This window comes from Trachypithecus francoisi, unplaced genomic scaffold (genome assembly GCF_009764315.1).
Source record: "Trachypithecus francoisi isolate TF-2019V2 unplaced genomic scaffold, Tfra_2.0 Lachesis_group7, whole genome shotgun sequence".
Classification (NCBI taxonomy): Eukaryota; Metazoa; Chordata; class Mammalia; order Primates; family Cercopithecidae; genus Trachypithecus; species Trachypithecus francoisi.
Window position 1 is genome coordinate 21,599,483 of NW_022681472.1, and position 25,317 is coordinate 21,624,799.

The 25,317-nt window shown below is 40.1% G+C and overlaps 1 protein-coding gene across 6 annotated transcripts in view; it reads left to right on the forward strand.

Moving 5' to 3' along the window:
- The window catches only part of TRIM55 (tripartite motif containing 55), a 49,412-nt gene extending 24,734 nt beyond the window's left edge, over positions 1–24,678 (forward strand). The window contains exons 8-12 of one of the 6 annotated variants that reach the window (XR_004435184.1): positions 2,030–2,280; positions 3,694–3,981; positions 4,412–4,833; positions 5,428–5,858; positions 23,650–23,772. Coding sequence is in view for 5 of the 6 variants with exons in the window: in XM_033202369.1 (XP_033058260.1) it covers positions 2,030–2,280; positions 3,694–3,981; positions 23,650–23,772 (662 nt within the window). In the remaining variant the exon portion in view is untranslated. The other 5 variants (XM_033202370.1, XM_033202369.1, XM_033202371.1 and 2 more) reach the window with 5 other exon arrangements.
- Positions 24,679–25,317: the final 639 nt, after the last annotated feature.

A 25,317-nucleotide genomic window follows, 5' to 3' on the forward strand; every position in this document is an offset into this window, starting at 1 on the left:
TAGCTTTGCATATATGGTGCCTTTTGTGTGTGTGTGTGGACTTTCACTCTGTCGCCCAGGCTGGAGTGCAATGGCACGATCTCGGCTCATTGCAACCCCCACCTCCCTGGTTCAAGTGATTCTCCTGCCTCAGCCTCCTGAGTAGTTGGGATTACAGGAACCAGCAACCGCACCCGGCTACTTTTTGTATTACTAGAGAAATAGGGTTTCTCCATGTTGGCCAGGCTGATCTTGAACTTCTGACCTCAGGTGATCCACCTGCCTCAGCCTCCCAAAGTGCTGGGATTATAGGATGAGCCACCGTGCCCGGCCTGGTGTCTATTTTAATGTCAGGTTGAGTATTTGACTCTGGATGAGCAAATGCTTCATAATTGATGATAATGATGATATCTCAACTTCAATCCTATGCACAGCGTTAGCCAAAATGATATTAAGTGTCAGCAGAAGCAAGGTTAAAGATGAGATAAAAACAATACATAAGAGGCATCTGGGATAGATATTGCAGCACATCAACCTAATCAAACTTCAGAGGATAAGAACAGTAACAACTCATAGAATAAGTCACAGCCAGGCGCGGTGGCTCACGCCTGTAATCCCAGCACTTTGGGAGGCCGAGGTCAGCAGATCACCTGAGGTCAGGAGTTTGAGAACAGCCTGGCCAACATGGCAAAACCCTGCCTCTACTAAAAATACAAAAATTAGCTGGGCATGACGGCCAGCGTCTGTAGTCTCAGCTACTCGGGAAGCTGAGCGGGGAGAATCGCTTGAACCTAGAAGGTAGTGGTTGCAGAGAGCCGAGATTGTGCCACTGCACTCCAGACTGGGTGACAGAGCAAGACTTAGTTTAAAAATAAATAAATAAATAAATAGAATAAGTCACAACCTGGACATAAACCTGGGTCTGTGTGATCAGTTATACTCCATGAGCTGTAACCACATTCCTACCTTTTGGCCCAGAAATCCCATTTCTGAAATTTTGTCCTGATTAAATAATTGAAAAGTGAAAAATAATCTTGGAGCTGACCAAAACTTTGATCACCTTGACTCATGCTAGTCCATCTAGATGTTCACACCCCTCAGCTAGACCACTAGTAATACTATGAGGCTGCACCAACATCCACAGACAAAATTTTAAAGGCAAATCTTCAGGACATATCTTTTTTAAAAATCACTTAATATTGTCTGTCCTTAATATCACCTGAGAGAATATTAAGATCAGTGGGTCAGGAAAAGAGTCACGGCGTTCCAGCACTTTGGGAGGCCAAGGCAAGTGGATCACTTGAGGCCAGGAGTTTAAGACCAGGCTGACCAACGTGGTGAAACCCCATCTCTACTAAAAATACAAAAATAATTAGCCAGGTGTGGTGGTGTACGCCTGTAATCCCAGCTACTCCAGAGGCTGAGGCAGGAGAATCACTTGAACCCAGGACGGGGAGGTTGCAGTGAGCCAAGATCGCACCACTGCACTCCAGCCTGGGCGACAGAGCGAGACTCTGTCTCAAAAAATAATAAATAAATAAATGAATAGATAGATAAATAAATAAATAAAAGAGTCATGACATTAATTATGGCAAAAGTTAGTATTCACTGAACAACAGAGATAGACAGCTAAAATGACAAAAGGGTTTTGTATGTTTTCTAAGATAGGGAAGAGAGTTGCACTTCCATTTAATGTGACAGAGATAAATAAGTGGCAATCCCAGGCCTCCGGGAGCTTGTAGATGTGGCAGACTGTAATAAAAATGTGGACGGGCTCTGGAAGGTGAGGGGCATGATGCACAGCAGAGGTGAAGACTTTGTATTGGGGAGGAGAGCAAGGAGGATGGGGATGGTTCCTTCACATTTGTCCAGTCCACATTCCACTAGAAGCCCAAAGTCCTGGCATGGCACACTTGGACCACTGTCAAATGTCTGTGGGAGAGAACTTCCCTAGCCTTGACCTTAACTGGGGCTATAAGCACTGGCCATTAACTATGTCCATGGCTGCAGGGATAGTTATAACAATTTACAAGATACCTTACCTTACCAGAAGATGAAGATGAAGAAGAAGAAGAAGGTGGAGAAGGAGAAAGAGAAGGAGTAGGAGAAGTGGGAGGAGAAGCAGTAGAAGTGGAAGAGGTAGAAATTGTTCAAGCAGAGTTTCCAGGAGAAGATGAAAGCCCAGAAAAAGCTTCAGAGCTCTCTCAGGTGGAGCTGCAGGCTGCCCCTGGGGCACTTCCAGTTTCCTCTCCAGAGCCACCTCCAGCCCTGCCACCTGCTGCGGATGCCCCTGTGACACAGGTAACCCCCGCTGAGTCTCTTTCTGCAGGGCACATTGGTGTGTCTCCTTACTGAATAGCCTAAACAATTTACCCTACGCTGCCTTAAGAAAAAGATAACTATATGCCAGACATTTGTATGTGGTAGATAAAAGATTTCAGGACAGTCCCCATGTCGGGGAGAAAAGTCCTCTAGGTAATTCAACAGGTTCTTCGTTGTTATTGTTAGTTAACAAAACTTAATTTAATACAACTTTCCCACCAGTAATGCCCTCAGATCTAAGGCAATCTTTGTCTGAAAATCATGTGTGTGTGTATGTGTGTGTGTGTGTGTCCATATCTGTGTGTCATATTAATTCATTGAAAGCTGATATCATGGGAACTGGGTCTGCTCTTTGCTACTTAGTGAATGTAGATGTAGGGTATAGGATGAGAAATAAACAGCATATAGGGTAAGAAATAAAAGTGATTACACTTTCAGAACTTTGAATTTTCTGTAGATAATTGAGGGGGTAAATAGAGAAACTACACTAATTTATGTTCCTATTACTTACCCTGAAATATAATGTATGTATTTTTCCTTCAGTGAGCAAACAATGAAGCCTGGTTTTCTATGGATTTGTCATTTGGTGAGATTGTGTGCTGACAGAATTGTTTAAAACATATCTTAGGAAATAATCTCACCCCACATGCTGCATCTAATTGTTTGACCTCGTGTTTCTAATATGTCACTGTCCAGTTTTCAAGCCCTTGTGCAGACTCCATGACACTTCAGCAGACAGGATCACAACCTGTTGAGTTTGCAGGCAATGCAGACTCATCAGAGAGGAGTCCTGCTTCTACTACTGCTTTTGAAGTGGATTGAAACTCCAAAGGGGGATCTCAGAGACGGAATTGTATTTCCATGCTCTGTCTCCACAGGAAACCAGGCTAAAATGACATTTATAGTCTAGAATTTTTCAATTCTGAGCATTCCAGTTGTACTAAAATTGAAAAAGGTATAGTAACTAAGTGAGGGTTGGACTTGATCAATAAGATTAATTTTTGTTTTTTTATAATGAGGCTTTGGGGACTCACATATAATGCCAACAAATTATTCTAGTCAATAGTTTGACCCTTTTCCCATATCTGATATTTTATAAGCAACATTCACTGAGGTTTCTGCTTTCTGCCTGCCTGGGCTCCCAACGAGTGAAAGACAAGCTCAGAAAAGAAGAGGGCACACATCCAGATGCTGGACAGAGGGGCACTGTGGGCACCATTCTGCCCTTAGTGCTTCCGGAGGGTGGGATGAACTAAAACGGCCACCAAGGCACTGCATGCAGGGAGCGAGCAGTGTTCAAACCCAAAGGGAACTAAAATCGACTGCTTTTTCTTCTTCTTCTTCTTCTTCTTTTTTTTTTTTTTACTTTTGAATTTATCTGTTCTGATTAAGGGGGAGGTTGTGCCCCCTGGCTCTGTGCAGACCACAGAGTCTGAAACTCCAGTCCCTGCAGCAGCGGAAACCGCGGATCCCTTGTTTTACCCTAGTTGGTATAAAGGCCAAACCCGGAAAGCCACCACCAACCCACCTTGCACCCCAGGGAGCGAAGGTCTGGGGCAAATAGGGCCTCCAGGTTCTGAGGATTCGAATGTGCAGAAGGCAGAAGTGGCAGCAGCCGCAACGAGTGAGAGGGCAGCTGTGAGTGGTAAGGAAACTAGTGCACCTGCAGCTACTTCTCAGGTTAGTGATGATGCACTTGTGTCTATGTTTTCCCGTGCCCCCTAGGGTCCCACTGAAACAGGCCACAGCAAGAAGAAAGAGGGCTTTCAAAGGGGCAGAGAGAAACCTCAGCCAGGGGAAAAGTACAGAAATGACTCATCCCCCAAATGTTGGCTTGTTTTGAGCTCTACATAAAAGAAAACATAAAACAAAACAAATTTGAGTTCACTCTGCTGGTGCGTGGTGACCTCACACCTGGCTTCCCAGGGGAGGGGCGCAAGTGAGCCTGGCCCTTAGGCATGCTGCTGAGCGCTGCTTCATCTGCAGTGACTAAGACTGGCTGTGTCCCTCCCTAGTCCTCCTTACCAATGGCCACTTGCCTTTGCTCAGCCTTCCCTGTGTCCTCCTTGGGCTTCCAAAGACTAATCCCCTGCTTTTGTGTCATTCCCAGCAACCCCCAAGGAGCACACTTGAATTGAGCTTTAAGTCTGTTCTGGAGAATAACCTCTGATTCATGGATTCTTGGAGTGTGCTTGCTACAGCTAGACAGAGACAGTCTTGACTTGATTAAACCTGTGCTTCCTAAGCATGTGCTCCTGGAAATGGAAAAAGCACAGGTGCTCCTCCATAGAGATTTTTTTCAAGAGACTCTTTCTTTATATAATGAGTTTGAAGTCCATGCCTTCCCCCTAACACTTGGTTAGATGTTTGCATGTCTCGAAGAGTCCACAGAAGAACTCTTACAATTTCTTCACAAGGAAGAATGTTCATGGTGACTCCATACTCATGAGCATTCTTAAATGATGTGTGAATGTTGCCCAGGCAAGAGGCTGCCAGAAAGCACTCTCCGGTTCCATGCTCCTGGGTCATCAGGTGATTGATTATGAACCACAAATAACATGTTCTCAAAAATCAGAAAATGACTTATTATTTTGTTTGTATCTGCTCAAGTAGACTTCAGTTCCAGGAGGTAATAATTTTGGAAAATTAAAAGTGACATGGTTTGGGGTTGGATGTTTATTTTCACAGATAAAAGTGACAAAAATAAATGTTTGGTGTGAAGAAATCTTTTGAGGTAGTTTTTAGGTAAAAGATGCAGTAGACTGATTATTTCTAGAAAATGTATGGCAATTCTTATTCATGGTGGTAGAAGCTGAGTGTGGAGGGGCTGTTTTCTGAAAACAGCAGTGCACTACCCCATGAAGAGCATGCAGTAGGGCTCAAACCAAAATGAAAAGTCCATTGAAATAATGTTGAAAATAATTATTTGTGATAATATCAGTGAAGCTTTCTTCTTGTTTTCTCACAGGAGTTAGTAATCTGCCTAGCGCTTTTGGCTTTTCTTATACTTCACTACATCTGGAGTCAGATTCAGTGCTTGATTTTTACTTTAATGGGTAGGAAATATTTTCTTTTCCCTTGACTAACATTTCACATAGTTTCTTCCATAATGTTCCTCTTCTGTAGGCCCAGAGATTAATTTCTCCCCAAATCTTGAGGCTCAGTCCTCCCAAAATAACATTGCTCTCAGATTATACTGGAGGTCTCAAGCTCCCACAATGCAACTGCCTCAAGACCTCTTCCTGAGGAGAATTGCTCCATTATCTATTCCTGCATGGAGGGGAACCTTGACCGAGAACAGTGACTCCATGGGCAATTATTCAGTAATCCAGCAGGAGCAAACCCTCCAGAATGGTCATTAGGGGAGACCAGTTTCAAATGTCCATAATGCCATGAGGACTTACTGCTCGTAGAGAAAGGAGCAGCAAAGGACTTCTGCAGGAAAATGCAGGTTTCCATAGATTAAGAAGAAGCATTTCATCTGCTTACACCAGAGATGCCCAGGAGGTGGCCAAGTGACTCCTGGTGGGATGCTGTTCTAGGCAGTTCCTATGCAGGTGAGCAGGTGGGTTCTCTTTGAATCCTCAGACTCTACAGAATTTCTACTGGGAGAGGAGGTCCCTGAGAGAAAGATGCCCTGAGTGAAGAAGTATTTGGGGAATTGCAACCACGTGAGACCTGAATGAATTAACAGCCAGAGGATCAATGTGCACTTACCAGCCATCAGGAATTAGAACCAAAGAACTAAGCCAGAAAGTCATCAAGCAGTCTGTGTATATTATTTTCTAGTTGCTCTTCTCATAGCCAAGCGTTTGCTTGATTGCTGTTATGAGATTTGCTTGAGGACGGACATCCTAATCCTTTAATACCCTTTTGAAAGTTCTCAGTTTAATTAATAATATTTAAAGAGCCCAACTTCCATGTACTTTTGTGTAAATGACTCTGCTAGACCTGAGACCCAGCTCCCTGTGCCTGTAACTCACAGGCAGTTTAGGGTCAGTGGTGCTCAAAGGCCTTGGCTATGTCTGGCTTACTGACTTTTCCCTGGGTTGACACTGACTCTTCTGGAAGCTCCCATCATAGACTTTCTGCCTCATTAGCCATGTGCTTAGCAATGGCAGTGGTGTCTCCATTGGTCTCTGCCGTGTCTGCAACTGTGTGTGAGCAGGACCTGCCCGCAATGTCAGCTGGAAACCTGTGCACCCTAGAGTGTCCTGAGTGTCCTTACAGTCTGCTCAGCTGCCCAACTCCTCCAGAAATTATCTTTGGTAAAGAGGAGTGGGAGGATGTATTGGCCATGGACTCAGGGGGGCAAATGGTGAGAGAGAAAACTCCATGCTTTATTGGAACCAGAAACTAATTGTGGATCTGAATAATTGTCTGAAGGGTTCTATTTACATTCCGAGAATTCGGGTTTGGGGCTTTGTCACTACATATATGTCTTGTATTGCTTCTCTGAGGCTGCAGAGGGAGTGTCATGCTTCAAGGCTGCCATCCACTGAGCCCATGTCATGTATGCTGACATCCACATGCCTGCCTGGGGAGAGGAGGGTGGGTCAGGTGGAGCAGGTGCGGGGAGAGTGTTGACATCCAGTATTGCAAAGAGCCTTGCTGTATAGTTCTTGGTGTTTTAGGAAGGGCCTTTCACATAGAGAAGGACACCTATTCATGATGGAGTACTACTCTTTGATCCCAGAAATGGGATATGGGCAGGTTGATAGAGACCTCGCTATAGCAGCAAATTCCCAGCCTCTGAGAATTTTTTGCAGGCCTGATTCAGCTTCACCACTTCAGAACCCAGTTTACCTGATTCATATTTGTCCAGTTCAAGGTTAGAGTGTTGGAATTTCACTTTTCATCACTAGGCTTACCTTGAACATTTAGGATGTGGTAAGAGTTCTCCTTGATTCAGTGGTGGTCTTACATCTCTTTACTAGGTGGTCCCATGTCAGAGTAATGTTGCTTTTAAAACTCAGAAGCATCTCAGGCTCACTTGCTGACGTGTAAACTATATTCAGCCCACAACAGCTGAACTGCAAACCTTTTAGAAGCAAATGCTCTCTTTCTTGGTGCTTTACTCATATCCATGTACACAGTGAAACATGCCCTTGATTTTACTGCCTGTGGTTTCTGGTGCTGAACAATTTCTACTTTATCATGTACCTTCTCTCTTCACCCAAGTACACAGGCAAAAAACCTTTCATGGCAAAAAACAAACATCAGCTTCCTCTACCAGTGATGGACAGGACCACTACTTCTTGTTAGATCAGAAGAGTGTTGTAGCTCCCCTTGGGCATTCTCTAAGAAGAAGCAAGGTTTGGATTCAGTCTTGTGGTGAATTTGAACTCATCAAAGGCCCCAGTTTCCCCGGGCTTCTACAGGATGCACTTGGAACCTCCGTATACCCCAGTCCTCCCAGAAAACTGTGCAAAGCCCTCACTCATGAACTGATCTTTAGCTGCAGAGTCATCCTCTCAGTTTCTGCCCTTCTCAGCCAGGCCTGCTGTATTCTCAGTCAATGCAAAGAGAGTTTGGTAGAAGTAACCTTTGATTTACTTCATATGTTAATTTTAGAATTTATTTTGAAAGAATTACACCGTGCCCTAGTCAACCTCAGAAAACAAGGCATGAATAAGGTGGGAGAAGGATGCTGTGAGACGGGTTGGCTGCCTTGGAAGCAGTCTCTGTGAGGCCTTTTCTCTTGGGCATGCCTTCTTATGGCCATTGCTTTTCCAGTCTGCTTCCACGCCCCACCCACTCCCCATGGACAGTTGGGCATTTTATTGGGGCTATGTGTGGCAATTAAATTGTATAGAGGTGGGAGCAGCAGCAATGAAAGCCCCCTCCCAGTTCTCCTTCCTCCCTTTCCAGTGCAGCTTAGTGGCCTCACCTGGAAGAATTTGCCCAAACCATTTAATGGGAGCTAAGCAGGGAACAGGTGTTTCCAGAGAAATGTGTCTTTATTTGGTGGATTAACTCAGCAGCTGCTCTGGCTGATACTTGAGCTGGACACAGCAGCTGCCTCAAGGTAAGAGGATCTCCCCACCATGCGGCGCGCGCGCGCACACACACACACACACACACACACAGAGACACAAACACTCCAGCCAGAGCCAATTGCTTTGGAGATGGGGACTTTGGCGTTGAAATCTTTGCAATTTCTGCCTCTATGTAGAACCACAGCTCAGTATTTCACCAGAACACAAAGTTGCTGTGATAAGAGGCCCTAAAAGCTTTACTATATCATAGCGATTTGTTGTTTCAAAAATATCCACTTTTCACATTCTATTCTTCAAGCCTGAAAAATAGACAAACAAATTGGGTAGAAATTTTGCCAAAGCTCAAGACTGTGGAAGGATCCAGAAGTTAGAAGAAAGGACTTCAGATCTGGTCCTGGAGCTGCTTCAGTGTCTGACTCTGGGCATTTAAGTTCTTTGAGCCTCAGTTTTCTCATCAGGAAAATAAAGAGACTACTCAATGAATAGATTCATTTATTTTCACATGGGGCAGTGTAAAATCTACTACTAGGAATTTTATAATTGGTTTCAGGTATTTTCATTGGGAGGGTTATGGACTTAGGCCTGACACAAGTCATTATGAGTGACAATAATTACAACAGATTCTCAGTGAGAGAGTCCATTGCATTTCTCAAAGTACATTTCTTGACTTGAAGCTCTTACATAAATCCCAATTTCCCAAACCATTTTCCAGATTTCTCCCTAGGCACTCATTTAGCTGAGTGTTTACACAGCTGCTATTACCTCCTTCAGATTGCATGAACTCCACATCCATGATGACTCTACTCTGAAGTCACCCAAAGGTACTTACAGACCTCACTGCTCAGTATAGCAAAGACAGGATGTACACAGCAGAGGCAGACACAGAACATTCAATGGATGAAGAAATGAAAGATGTAAAAAAAAAAAGAAATGAAAGATGTGATTTTTAAAATCAACTTTATTGAGATATACATACACTAAAATTTACCTTTTAAGTGTACAGTTCAGTGAGTTTGGACAAATATGTAGCATTGTATAGCTACCACCACAGTTAAGATGTAGAATATTTTCATCACCTCAGAAAGTTCCCTCATGTGTCTTTGCCATTATATCCCTTCCCTGCATCCTTACCTCTGGCAACCACCGGTGCGTTTAATTGTCATTATAGTTCTGCCAGTTCCAAATGGTCCTGTGAATGAAAACATACAGTATTGTATGCTGTTATAACTGGCTTTTTTTTTTCACTTAGCATAATGCTTCTGAGATTTGTTTATTTTGTGGCATGTATAGTGTCTCAGTTCTTTTTATTCCCAAGTGGTATTCTATTGTGTGGGTATGTCACTAGTTACTTATCTATACATCACTTGATGGATATTTGTGTTCTTAGCTGCTTTGACTATAATAAATTAAGCTGCTGTGAACACTCACATATAGGTCTTTGTGTGAATACATGTTTTCATTTCTGTTGAGTAAATGAAGGAGTGGAATTGCTGGATTGTATGGTAAATTTGTGGTTAACTTCATAAGAAACTGTCAAACTAGTTTCCATAGTGGTTATTCAGTTTTTTCTGTTTCCACCAGCAAGGTAAGAGAGTTCTACCTACTCTACGCTCTACCAGTGCATGGTATTGTGTCAATCTTTCATATTTCAGCTATTCTGGGTGGATGATTATGCATGGTATCTCTTTATGGTTTTAATTTGCATTTTGACAAAGACTAATGGTTAGCACCTTTTCTTGTACTCATTGGTCATCTTTATATATTCTTTGGTGAAGTAACTGTACACATCTTTTGCCCAACTTTTTATTCAGTTGTTTATCTTCTTAGAGAGAAGTTCTTTATGTGTTCTTGATAAAATTTCCTTATCAGATAGATATTTTGCAAATAATTTCTCCCAGTCTGTAGCTTTCCCTTTCATTTCTTTTAATTTTTAGTTTTTATTATTTCAATATGTTTTGGGAGAGCAGGTGGTGTTTGATTACATGAATAAGTTTTTTAGTGGTGATTTCTGAGATTTTGGTGCACCCAAGCAGTATACACTGTAGCCAATGTGTGGTCTTCTATCCCTCCCCAACCCCTACTCTTTCTCCCAAGTCCCCAAAGTCCCATGTATTATTCTTATGCATTTGCATCCTTATAGCTTAGCTCCCACATATAAGTGAGAACATATGATGTTTGGTTTTCCATTCCTGAGTTACTTCACTTAGAATAATAGTCTCCAATTCCATCCAGGTTGCTGCGAATGCCATTACTTCATTCCTTTTTATGGTTGAGTAGTATTCCATGATGTGTGTGTGTGTGTGTGTGTGTATCACATTTTCTCTAGCCACTCATTGACTGATGGGCATTTGGGCTGGTTTCATATTTTTGCAATTGTGAATTGTACTGCTATAAACATGCATATGATGCATGTGCAAGTATCTTTTTCGTTTAATGACTTATTTTCCTCTGAGTAGATACCCAGTAGTGATATTGCTGGATCAAATGGTAGATCTACTTTCAGTTCTTTAAGGAATCTCCAAACTGTCTACCATAGTGGTTGTATTAATTTGCATTCCCACCAACAGTGTAAATTGTTCCCTTTTCACCTCATCCCCACCAACATTTATTATTATTATTTTTTAATGTTTTGATTATGGCCATTCTTGCAGGAGTGAGGTGGTATCGCATTGTGGTTTTGATTTGCATTTCCCTGACAATTAGTGAGATTGAGCATTTTTCCATATGCTTGCTGGCCATTTGTATATCTTCTATTAAGAATTGTCTGTTCATGTCCTTTGCCCACTTTTTGATAGGACCGTTTGTTTTTTTTCTTGCTGATTTATTTGAGTTCCTTGTAGCTTCTGGATATTAGTCCTTTGTTGGATGTATAGATTGTGCAGATTTTCTTCCACTCTGTGGGTTGTCTGTTAATTCTGCTGATAGTTCTTTTGCTGTGCAGAAGCTTTTTAGTTTAATTAAGTCCCATCTATTGGTCTTTGTTTTTGTTATATTTGTTTTTGGGTTCTTGGTCATGAAGTCTTTTCCTAAGCCAACGTCTAGAAGGGTTTTATGATGCTGTTGTCTAGAATTTTTATGGTTTCAGGTCTTAGATTTAAGATGGATTTAAGATCCATCTTGAGTTGATTTTTGTATAAGGTGCAATATAAGGATCAAGTTTCATTCTACTACATGTGGCTTGCCAATTATTCCAGCAACATTTGTTGAATACGGTGTCCTTTCCCCACTTTATGTTTTTGTTTGTTTTGTTGAAGATCAGTTGGCTGTAAGTATTTGGCTTTGTTTCTGGGTTCTCCATTCTGTTCCATTGGTCTATGTGCCTATTTTTATACCAGTGCCATGCTGTTTTGGTAATTAAGACCTTCTAGGATAGTTTGAAGTTGGGTAATGTGATGCCTACTGATTTGTTCTTTTGGCTTAGTCTTTCTTTGGCTTATGAGGGCTCTTTTTTGGTTCTATATGAATTTTTGGATTCTTTTTTCTAGTTCTGTGAAGAATGATGGTGGTATTTTGATGGGAAGTGCATTGAATTTTTAAATTGCTTTTGGCGGTATGATTACTGATTCTACCCATCCATGAGCATGGGTTGTGTTTCCATTTGTTTGTATCATCTATGATTTCTTTCCACAGTGTTTTGTAGTTTTCCTTGTAGAGGTTCTTGGTTAGATATATTCCTAAGGGAATTTTTTTTTTTTTCAAGTATTGTGAAAGGGGTTGAGTTCTTGATTTGATCAAGAACAGCTTGGTTGCTGCTGGTATATAACAAAGCCACTGATTTGTGTACGCTAATTTTGTATCCTGAAACTTTGCTAAATTCATTTACCAGTTCTAGAAGCTTTTTGGATGAGTCATTAGGATTTTGTAGGTATACGATCCTGTCATCAGCAAACAGCAACAGTTTGACTTCGTCTTTACCAATTTGGATGCCTTTATTCCTTCTCTTGTCTGATTGCTCTGGCTAGAATTTCCAGTACTATGTTGAATAGAAATGGTGAAAGTGGACATGCTTGTCTTGTTCTTGTTCTCAGGGGGAATGCTTTCAACTTCTCCCTGTTCAGTATTTTGTTGGCTGTGGCTTTGTTGTAAATGGTTTTTTATTACCTTAAGGTATGTCCCTTCTATGCCAATTTTGCTGAAGGTTTTAATCATAAAGAGATGCTGGATTTTGTCAAATGCTTTTTCTGCATCTATTGAGATGATCATGTGATTTTTGTTTTTAATTCTGTTTATGTGGCATATCACATTTATTGACTTATGTATATTAAACCATCCCTGCATTCCTGGGATGAAACTCACTTGATCATGGTGGACTTGATTTTTAATATGGTATTGGATTCAGTTTGCTAGTATTTCATTGAGGATTTTTGCATCTATGTTCATCAGGGATATTGGTCTGTAGTTTTCTTTTTTTTGTAATGTCCTTCCCTGTTTTTGGTATTGGGGTAATACTGGCTTCATAAATGATTTCCCTTTTCCTCTCTCTTTTGGAATAGTGTCAATAGGATTGGTACCAATTCTTCTTTGAATGTCTGATAGAATTCAGTTGTGAATCCATCTGGTCCTAGACCTTTTTTTTGGCAATTTTTTTTATTACCATTTCAATCTCACTGTTTGTTATTCATTTCTTAGAATATTTTGAGGAGCAAACATTTTTAGTTTTGATGAAGCCCAATTTATTTTTTTCTTTATACTTTGTGTTTTTTATGTCCCATTTAAGAAAACTTTCCTTAACTCAAAATTACAAAGATTTTCTCCAATGTTTTCTTCTAGAATTTTTATAGTTTTAGCTCTTAAATCAGGTCTAAGATCATTTCATTAATTTTTGTGTAGATGAGGTAAGGAAAGTTTGTTATTTGTTTTTTGATATAGATATTCATTTGTTTCAGCACTATTTGTTAACAGGCTATTCTTTTCCTCAGTGAATTACCTTAATACTTTTGTAGAAATTCAATTGACCATATATATGTGAGTCTATTTCTGGACTTTGTATTTTGTACCATTGATTTGTATGTATGATATGTAAGTTTGTCCCTTCCCCTATACCACAGTGTCTTGATTATAATAGCTTTGATAGAAGCCTCCAAATAAGTCAGTGTAGTCTCCAACTTCGATATAGTTTCTTCAATGTTTTGATTATTTATCTTTGAAAAAAAACAGCTTTTGGCTTTACTGGTTTTCTCCATTTTTTTTTTTATCAGTTTTTCTATTCTATTCATTTCTGCTCTTAATGATTTTCATCCTTGTGCTTACTTTGGGTTTAATTTTCTCTTCTCTTTCTGTTTATTAGGGTTAAAGCTCTGATTATTAATATGAGATTTTTCTTGCTTTCTGATATAAGCTTTCAGTGCTATAAAGTTACTTCTCATCACTGGTTTTGCTGCATCCCACAAATTTTGATATGTTGTATTTTCATTTTTATTTAATTTAAAACATTTTCTAGTTTACTTTGTAGTTTCTTCTTTGACCCTTGGGTTATTTAGATGAGTGGCATTTCATTTCCAGATATTTGAAGATTTTCAGATATCTTTCTTTTTGACTTGCGGTTTAATTTTGTTATGGAGAGAGACTAGAATATACTTTATATATTTCCAATCCTTTTAAGTTTATTAAGATTTGTTTTATGTCTCAGAATGTGATCAACCTTAGTGAATATTCCACATGCATTTGAAAACACAAGTGTTTCTGTTGTTGGGTATGGTGTTCTGTACTTGTCATTTAAGGCAGTTGGTTGATAGTGTTGTTTAAGTCTACTATATCCATATTGATTTTCAATTTACCTGTTTTGTCAGTTTCTGAGAGAGAAATTTTGAGATCTTTGACTAGAATTGTGAATTTTTCTATCTTACTGTATCAGTTTTTGCCTCATGTATTTGGAAACTGTTTGGGTACATTCATATTTAGCATTGTTTATTTATTTTCTTGAAGAATTGATCCCAAGATAAGTGTTTTCCCTGTTGAAGTCCAGGGTTTATTTCCCAGGCTTTCAGAAACCAATACATTTGTCCCCAGACCTGAGGCTTTCTCATCACTCAAGGTTCAGTGCCCTTGAAAATATTCATATTTTCCTAAGCCAGGATGGACAATGGGCCAAAGTTCCAAGGAGGAACAACCTTTGTGAGCCCGCGTCTCTACTGAGTGTAACCTGCAAAAAGATAAAAGCATTTTTATGCAAATGATTTTTGAGACCAAGCTATGCATTCTGATTTCAAGTGCAAACATCCACTCCAGCTGCCACTAGAGACTGAGAGGTGAGACAGGCAGGAGCCTAGAGGGCCAGGAAGCTGCTTTTCTGAGGAAGATTAATTTCACAAGATATTACAAAGCATTAAAAAAAAACTAGAGACTAAGAACATGATTTCCCATGAGTGTGGCTATAGGTCTTGGGTTCTTTGAAATGATCTATTTAATTTTCCAAAACAAATGGAAGTGAATGAAAATTTAACTCTGTTCTCTAAATTTAATTGAAGGATTCAGGGTGTCAAATTATTTTCAAACAGAGATCCCTACTGAGAGCAATTGCTACGTGTTTTACAAATTAGGAGATTCAAGTTTACAAATTGTTGATATGCCAGGTGCCCTGACTGTGCTGGAATTTCAACTTGATAAAAATAGAGAAAAACTGATCAGCCCTCAGGATTGGCCTATATTTACTCCAAAACATTGTCCAGAGCCTAATAATCCTGGAAATTATAAGAAGCTGTGGTAATGAGATGCAGACATTCTTACCCAGAAAAAGAAAATTGCTGGAGAGGGTTTTTTTTAGCAAGTAAGTTTGAATGAGACCATTACATTAACATTATTAATACTTTTTCATTTGTACCCTACAACTGCAATATTGGTTTTCTGGGGTTTTTTTTTTTTCCCTGCTGAGAAAGTGCCAGATATTGGGGGCTTTGAGGAAATTTACACCCAGGCCCCCACAGCTGGGCTGCCATCTCCTCAATCTCCTCAAGGCCCCCAATATCTGTCACTATATCTCTTATTAACTGTCAATTTGGGGGTTTTACCAGAAGGACAAAAAAAAAGTCAATAATAAAATTGTAGACTACATTTCTCAGGATCAAATGGCATCCTAAGTAAATGTCACTTTAATAGGAAGCTAAAATGGATGTATCCATTTTAAAGAGGAAAATATAATGTAAATTGTGTGTGAGTAGGGTAATGAATTCATTCATTTCCCCTGGCAACCTGTGCCTACGACTCTGCAATTCCATGAACGCGAGCTCTGGGAGAACTCTCTGGGGGAGCTGTTATAACATAGCTAGCTGAGCTAAGCTTCCTGTGTTTTCAAATTGTTTATTATTCTGATTTAACCTAAGACCTTTGTTAGTGTTGTACATCCTGTGGGTTTTTTTCTGTGTTTATATGTGTATCTCAGTGATTTCCATGGTACACCTTTTCTCCCACTGCAGCCCACGAAGTGAGGAGTTAGTCCACCAAGGTGTTAATGCATCTCAAAAAACGATGGCACGTGGCATTGACTGTAACTAATGTGTGTCCATTGCTTTATCATCTACAAAGGCTTTCATAAGGATTCTCTCGTTTAAAACTCACAACAGCCCACTACAGTAGGAACTGTTTAACTTCCTCATTTTATAGTGGAGGAAAATGAGGATTCTAAAGGAGGCGTGACTTGCTTAGGATCACAGAGTAGCTGGGAGCTTGTTGCCTTTCGATCTCTCATCCTCCACCAAGTGGGGCATGCAGTGTAATGGAAGCCAAGCAGCATCTAAGAAAAGTGGATGAATCCCCACTTCACTTTGGTTAATGGGACTGAGGCAAAAATCAGCATGACCAGGGGCTCTTCTGCTTTGACTCACCACTCAGGCTAGATCGGCACAGTCTCACAAGCACAGGTGTGTCGTTTCTAGGCCTCCACTGCTGGCAGGGATGTGGCTGTCCACTGCAAATGAGGGCAAGCCGATCCTTCAGTTGCATCCTGTGGTGTCAACCAACCTGCCTGTCTCTCTGCCTTCGGTGGAGAGGCTGACTCTGTCCCGAGTCTCAGGTATGCAGCAGCACCAGCTGCCCTCTTTCCCTTTGGACTTCTGGTCACTATGAACAAATCTCGGCACTTTATCCTAGAGTTACTTTGAGCAAGGTCCTCAAATTTCCTGAGTCTGAGCTTTTCTGTAACCGATAATAATACTGTCGACCTCCCATGGTTCTTAAGGGCAACCTGTTGGGTCTGTTTGCCTAATGAAATGTAAGAAACCCCTGTCTGTGAAGAATTAATGATCTAATTCTTTGCAATCCAGTTCTCTTTTCAGGAAGAACAAGAATACATACACACTCTCTACATGACACACAACTGTCAGCTCCATATCTGAGAAGAATGCTGGCTGCAAGTTTTGCCAGACTGTGATGTCAACTTGCATAACCTGTCCTCTCCACCCTGATCCCATCAATTCCTGGACAACACACCTGACACAAACCAAACAGTACACACCACAGCATCCTTCTCCAGGTCAGGAAGAAGTGAGTTTAATTCCTGCTTGTTGGATGGACCTCAGGAAATTATTCTCGTTTCCGATTTTCTCTTAGCAAGAAGGAGGCAGCTGATGGCAACAAAGCCCCCCAGTCAGTTCACTCCACACACCCGCTTTATCGCTCAGTGTGTATGGCTGTGAATCCTCCCAAGAAAAAATGCTTTTCTTTTTTTTTAGAAAAAGGATCTCTCTCTGACATCCAGGCTAGAATGCAGTGTTGTGATCATAACTCATTGCAACCTTGAACTCCTGAGTTCAAATGATTCTCCCACCCAGACTCCTGAGTAGCTAGGACTACAGGCACGTGCCACCACACCCAGCGATTTTTTTTAAGTTTTTTGTAGGGGTAGGGTCATGCCATATTGCCCAGGCTGGCCTCAAACTCCTGACCTCAAGCAATCCTCCTGCCTCAACTTGCCAAAGCACTGGGATTACAGGAACACACCATCATGCCTGGCCAAAAAATGCATTTTAGCGAGTGTTTTCCTTCCAGAGCTCTTTTTAGGAGTTCCTATTTTCTGCTTCCTCTAGCTGTGCTGTATTTTCACAGCTCTACATTTCATTCTTAACATACCTTGATTGCTCTGTCCCAAGCAGAAACGTCTGCATTCCTGTGAAAGAGACACCCATGATGGCAGAGCTGTGTAACAGAGTTTCTAAGGCTTTGACCCTTGGCCATAAGTCAGAGATAGTGCCTCAGTTACTTCTCACCATGGGTGACTGCCCTGGGTTCTTGGCTGTACTCTCCTTCCCGGTTAGGAATCTGTAACACCTAAACTATCCAAGAGCCTGAGGTTCAGGAATGCTAACTAGGGGAGCAGGCCAATGCTTGGGCTTGGTCTTTCTGAATAAACATTCTAAACATGGTCTCAGCATTCCTACTTACACCTGTTTCCAGCATCTGGCTTTGGTTCTCTGACCCAGCCTAGCAGGTGCGAGATGGATACTGGATGGTTGCCCACTCAGCAGCCTTAAGTCTAGCTGTACCCCTCCTGTCCACATTCCTTTAAGGCAAAGGCATTTCATGATAGATGGGCAAGGGTTTCTTTAAATTGACCCAGAAAGACAGGCATTTAACATGCATTGGTAATCAGATCCTGTGTCAGGTTGAATTTCTGACTGGCATTCCCTGCAGCACTCAGAGATTGAGGAAATGGCAGCCCAGCTCTGGGGGCCTGGGCATAAATTTCCTCAAGGCCCCCAACATCTCCTCAATGGCCTGGCATCTGATCCCTCAGGATAAGGCATGAATATTTCTAGGTAAAGTATTATCTGGCAGGGGCATACATGAGGCCATCATTATCCATTAATGTCTTCATTGCAATGCATCTTCTCAGCTTCATTGCTATCGCTTGACTGAGCCTTAAGGAATGGAACACAAGACAGGTAAGCGTTAGTGGATCAGAGTCATGGATGATGTAGAGAATGATCATTTGGGGAAGGGTTGATGCTGGTATGCCATGGAGGCCCTGGGAAACTTAGAGACTCAAAGGCACTGCTCACTGATTAAAATAAGCTCACTCTTCTACTTTGGGGCAGCTTAAAAAAATAATGCCCCCATCACCCTCAAATGTGGCTACCCAAACTTGTGCCAGAGTGAATGTCAGGAAAGCATTTGTTTAGTTTCATTAGGTAGAAGAGGTGGGGTAAGATGCATTTAGGTAAAGGGGGCTACTGGCATTGATCCCCAAGCCCAAACAAGCACATATCCACCAATCTGCACCCAGTTATGTCCCCTATGCTAAGATCCTGGGGACTAATCTGTACTCAAATGAATTTTAAAGGCATTTTCATGCTTTCACTGTCAAGAATCTTGCCATGAGACACACTTTAGCTTTAAAAAAATCACTCATCACATTTAACATAAAAATCAAGCCAAATCTCTGTTGAGCATTTTGCTTTCTTTTCTTTGACACCTTCATGCTAAAAATGAACCTTCTGTTAAGAGCAGTAAGCTTGTGCACCTTTAGGAGCCAAGAAGGTAATATGAATGAAAAAGCAGGCCAGGTAACAGAACAATGTTAATAGAAGCATAAATACAAGACATTGCTTGCTTTCCTTTTTACTCTGAGCGTAGCAACTGTGTAAGCACAACGATAAATGGCAACTGAAACCAGCCTTGCTGCAGGGGCAGCAAAGGGAGTGTTGGGCACTGTGACCCTGACCGAGATGGGCAGAAGGGAGGGAGCATTCCCAATCCAAGGCACAATACTGCTTAGCTCTCCATGCAAGTTCTGGGTTGTTCATTTCTGCTTTGTCCAAAGAACCTACAAATCCGGATTTTAATGTGATGTTGCCTGAATTAAAAAATTTTTAATTCTAGTAAAGAATGCAGAACACAAATTTACCATCTTAACCACTCCCATTACACATTCTAAGTGTCTATAGTGTCTGTTAAGAGCAATAAGCTTGTGTGCCTTTAGGAGCCAAGAAGGTAACAGGAATGAAAAAGCAGGCTAGGTAACAGAAAAAATGTTAGTATAGGCAGTATAACAGAAAATGGGAGTATATAATGTGTATGCTCCCATTACACATTCTAAGTGTCCAGTTTAGTAGTGTTAAGTATGTTCACACTATTGTGCAACCAATTGCTAGAACTTTTTCATCTTGCAAAACAGAAGCACTACACACATTAAACAAAAACTCCCCATTTCACCCTTCCGCAGCCCCTGGTAACCATCATCCTAGTTTCTGTCTATGAATTTGACTATCTAGATATGTCATATAAGTGGAATCATGTAATGTTTGTTCCTTTGTGTCTGGCTTATTTCACTTAGCATAACGTCTTCAAGGTTCATCCATGTTGTAGCATGTGCCAGAATTTTTCTCCTTTTTAAGGCTGAACAGTGTTCCATTGTATTCCATTAATTATTGACAACGTATGTGCGCATGACATTTTGTTTATCCACTTCTCCATGGATGGACACTTGGGTTGCTTCTACCTCTTGGCTATTGTGAATAATGTTTCTGTGAACATGGCAAGTATCTGTGCCAAGTCCTGCTTTTTTGTTTGCAACGAATTTATATTTTTTTAAAAATACCCTGCAAATATTAAACAATTAGGAGTGAGGATGTGGTAAAATTGGAACCCTCATGCGTCGCTGGGAGAACGTAAAATGGTCCTTAGCAGCTGCTATGGAAAACAGTATAGAGATTCCTCAAAAAATTTAACAGAGTTACCATAAAATCCTGCAATTCCACTTCTGAGTATATACTCAAAAGAATTGAAAGCGGGGCCTCACACAGATATTTGCACACTCCTGTTTAAGCAACATTATTCTCAATAGCCAAGAGGTAGAAGCAAACTAAATCTAAAATCATTTCTTGTTGATGGGTGTTAATGAGCATGCATTCTGACAGAGCCTTGTGGACGTCTGTCTCTGTGTACAGGACAGTTCCAAGTTACGGAAAGTGCCTAACCCAAACTGAGGCTCATGTAAGTACGTTCTATAATGTTCACATAACAACAAAATTACCTAAGGATGCATTTCTTTTTTTAAAAACTTTTATTTTAAGTTCAGGGGTACAAGTGCAGGTTTGTTACGTAGGTAAACTTGTGTCATGGGGGTTTATTGTACAGATTATTTCATCACCGAGGTATTAAGCCTAGCACTCATTACTTGTTTTTCCTGATCCTCTCCCTCCTCCCACCCTCCGCCCTCCGAAAGCCCCAGTGTGTGTTGTTCCCCTCTATGTGTTCGTGTGTTCTCATCATTTAGCTCCCACTGATAAGTGAGAACATGTGGTATTTGGTTTTCTGTTTCTGTGTTAGTTTGCTAAGGATAATGGCCTCCTGCTCCATCCATGTCCCTGCAAAAGACATGATCTTGCTATTTTTAATGTCTGCTTAGTATCTAAGGATGCATGTCTTAGAAGGTATCCCCGACATTAAAAAACACATGACTGTAATATGGAACTAATAATCTGTTGTTTACCTTTGTGTGCATATCAGACCAAACTGGAATGCAGGACAAGCTCCCAAGCAGGTAGAGGAGAACAGTGCTTGTAATTCTCTGTACCTTGTTCTGCTTCATAGAACATCACTATTCCCAAGACACAGCACTTCCTGTAATAAACAAGAGCTAGCATTTAGGAAACTATTTGAAGGAACACATATATACAGCTCCATCTGGGGAAGGTTATAGGAAAAAGATCTGCTTTTGATTTGATGAGCTATGCTTATAGAAAAGAGTTTTAGATCTTTAACTCATTCTTCCTTTATGAGGTAGCCATGTATGAAGTAGGGCCTTTTGGAGATACACTGAACAGTGTCCTTGAGGCCCGTGATTACAGCACACTGAAGGGATTAAATCATAGAAATGATGCCCAATTCTGGAAAAATGAGATTGCAAATACTATTGTCTTTTCTTACTGGGGGGTCAGTGCTATTGTATATGGTTTGTCATGAACAGTCCCCAGGTGATTCTGCATGGCAGAGGAGTCTCTTCACTGTTGAAAGAAAGGAGGGAGGGAAGAGGGGAAGGAAGGAAAGAAGGAAGGAAGGAAGGAAGGAAGGAAGGAAGGAAGGAAGGAAGGAAGGGAGGGAGGGAGGAAGGAAGGAAGGAAGGGAGGCAGGAAGGGAGGAAGGAAGGGAGGAAGGAAGGAAGAAAGGAAGGAAGGAAGGAAGGAAGGAAGGACCAACCTAATATAAGTGAGTCATGTGTAAAGTGCTTTATGTGTATTTCTTTATTTATTCAGTCCTTACAACAACCTTGTAGGGTAGGTTCTCATCTCTATTTTACAGAAGAGAAAACTAAGGCTCAGAGAGTTAACTAACTTGTCCAAGTCATACAGCTAATAACTAGTTGGTATGGGATTCAAAACTAGGCTAAGCCTCTTTGCACAGAACTTTCTTTGCTGAGCTGGTTGTTGGGTCCTCAGTGGATATAAACAAGACCAAGGAGATGGTACAATTATCTAAAGATACTCAGGATAACCTCTGCTATTGGATAACCCCCCACTCTGGTACTGGCTTTTCTTTTCTGAAAGACAGCATTGGTCCATATTGTTTGGAGGAAAACCTAATAATTTCCTGGAAATATGGAGGTATAAGAGAAGCCAATCCAAACTATGTAATCCCAAATATGAAGGCAATAGTGGGTTAACAACTAAAACATTTTAAATGGAAGATAGATATTAATCTCTAGTACTGGAAAGCACAAAAATTTATACACATCCCAAAAGCAGTCTCAGGGGCTTGTTTGCTACCAGCAGTTTCCCAAAGATTATGCCTTTTGCAGAAAACACATTACACCACTCGTTTCACCCTTCAGCTATTTCAGAACAGCTGCCATGGAAGTTCCCTTTAGTTTAGAAACTATCTTCAAGAAAAACAGGCCACAAAATGGACCTTGATGGTCTGTTCATCCAGGCGGAATTCACTATTCACTCAAATTGAATGTTTAAAAATAAGTCTTCTTATGATATTCCCACATCATTTGGGCTTTTGGGTTTTTTGTTGTTGTTGTTGTTTGCATAAATCATACATGAGACTTAAGGGTTTGTTTTTTGTTTGTTCGTTTGTTTGTTTATTAGCCAGGGTGGGAAGATTATGGTGGGCAAGGGAGGAGTTCAACATGTAAAAATAGGTGCAGGATTCTGTCAGGATAATGTTTATTTTACTTCACTTTCAAGGACATTGAGGTATCTGACACATTACCAACAGAATCTAGTAACATTCTTTTTCAAAAAGCCCAATTTCACTTGATGTTTCCACTATCCCTTCACAGAAAACTACGTACTTCAGTTTTATTCTACTGTGGCTAATATAATTTCATGACCCTTTTTAACTTTCTGTCGGGAAACGATGTGGCAGCACAAAGGATTATCCCAAAGCCATAAAGACTTAGGATAATTTTATCGCTCTTGAAACATCATCCCCAAACATATGTTTAGGGTAAAATCTGGTAAAGTGCAGGCCAATAACTTGTTTTGCTCTCAAGACTATTTTCAGTGGCAGTAAAACAGTGTACTTAACCGAAGTTCTGCTTTGCTTGTGCCAGGTATTATCCATTCATATCGCAGCTTCATAAAATCATCCAGTGCTTCTGAGCTGAATGCATGTGGCTACCTCATTGCTTTGAAATCAGTGGCATTCTAATCTGGTGGGATAGTTTTACCAGTGATGTCATCGGAACGTGTTTGCTTATTTATCCATAGTTCTCCTAAGAAGAACGGTGTTTGTCATGGTACCTTGAAATGTAAAGAGTTTGAGCTCATAAAATCAAATTGCATTTCAGCAAATATTGGATTTGATTTAATATGGATATGGTTATTAGATTTTATTACCTAGAGAAAAAAAATCCCATCATGATTTGCCCAAAATTAAGCCTGTAGTTTTGCAAAAATTATAGTAAGATAATATATATGTATGTACATGGTAGAAACTTCTTCAGCAGTGGAGGGATTATATTATGTCCCACAATGTTACGTGGCATAGCAGTGTCATTTAAATTTGGAATTTTTAAAAAATTCTGCAAGCTTTTCTAAACCCAATTCCTAGAAGTTTCAATGAGACTCTCATCTGAATAAATCATTTACAAGTGGGCTTAAAAAAAATAAAAAATAAAAAAGCTAGTATAGCCTGAACTCCTTTTTCCCAAGAACTTCTCTTCACTGCATGCATTACTGTTCCTTCTTTTTGTATCATGAGTGTGAATTATTTTCATGACTCTTGGCTGTAGCCAAAATAATCTGAGCTTGCTTTCCATTTCTAATGATTATGTCCCATATAATAATGTTGTTATTATAATAATAATTGTTATTATTATTATACTTCCTCCTCAGTAGAAAAGTGACTGGACCATTCCAAAAATAACAAATCTCTTTTTTTCTCTGATTCCCATTTTCTTCCGTTGCAGATTGGATTTGAGGCTCCTCCCCTCCAGGGACAGGCTGCAGCTCCAGCGAGTGGCAGTGGAGCTGATTCTGAGCCAGCTCGCCATATCTTCTCCTTTTCCTGGTTGAACTCCCTAAATGAATGATATTCATTCCAACTGCTGCCCCTCTGTCTGCCTGGCTGAGATGCATGTGGGCAACAGGAAGCCCAAGTGAAATTAATATTATGCAAATGATGAAAGGGACCTCTGAACAGGATTTCTGCAAAAATAACCCAAAACTGTAATTCCAGATGACTTATCTAACATATTCGGGGGAGAGAATATTTTGAGAAAATAGTTGCAGAAAGCACTGGAAATAATAAACTTGATCGTATGCAAATCTTTTATTGTGTGGGAAACATTGTGAAGGGTGTGTAGGTGTGGTACATGTGTATGTCAGTAACAAGTGGCAAATGGTGAAAAAAGTGGTCACTATGCTCTTGTCTTTCATAGGCACTGGCTTTTTGTTATTATATTATAGTAGTTCTCATTTTCTTTACTCTTTAACAGTACAAGTGGTCAGTGAAAATCAGTGTCAACTCAGAAGTGACTGATTTATCAATACATGGACAAAAAGTAAATCATTGACCAAAGCTATGAAATGTTTCACAAAGTTTTCCTCTTTTGCATAACAGATATCACTGGATGTACATTCAGAAATGTTCTTTGAATTTGGTGACACTTTCATGGTCCAGAAAGCTGAAGGCCTAGGCATCTCTTGTGACATTTTTCTAATATTAGTTTTAGATTTTCATATATTAGGCACTTTAATTAAAAAAGATCTTCCAGCAAGAGCTGTCTACTTTCTCTTGTATTCACTGTGGCACCAATCTGGTAAATTGTAGAACAATTGCATGTATTTAAATATATATACAAACATATCACACATTAAATATATGTATATATATTTAAATCATGCTTTGTTAATATTTGTCCCACCATAATGCCTCCTTCAGAACATAAGTGTAACTTTACTCTATATGAACTCTTAAATAAATGATGTTTTTAAAAGCTTTGTCTTATAATGATTTATTCAATGTTCTGTACTATCTTATTCATCCATTAGTTAAGTGTATTTCAAAGGTCCCAGGATAAGATGCATCTTCATACAAATTAATTTTGAAGTATTAAACATTTGATTGAATTGTTTAAAGCTATAACTAAACTACCAAAGGCAAATGCACTGTAAAACTAATTAAATGTGTTGTTCAGTTTTAGAAATGAATAAAGGTAGCTCATGTTCCTAAGAATAAAAGTGAGTAAGGTTGGCCTAGGCATAAATGTGAAGGATATTTGTATAATTATTAAAGTCAAAATGTTCTTCATAAGAAAATTTTTCCTATGTGACATTTTATAATGACTAAATTTAGTCATCTTAAGTGGAGATGCTATTAAGTTTCTCTTATTAGAAGTAGTAATTGGAAAATAGCTTAGAAAAAATTGTTTCATGGTACCAAAGTAGTAGTTTGACAGAGTGAGTCTTTCTCATAGAGAAAGAATGCAGCATTTTGGTCATATAGTTTGGAGGAATTTCTACCTTGACACTTCTCTTTTTCTTTCATCTTTTCCCCACTCTCTCCAATTATTTCACATCTTTTAATTGATCAGGGCTAAATGTTATTTCCATTATAAAATGATCTTCCCTTTTAG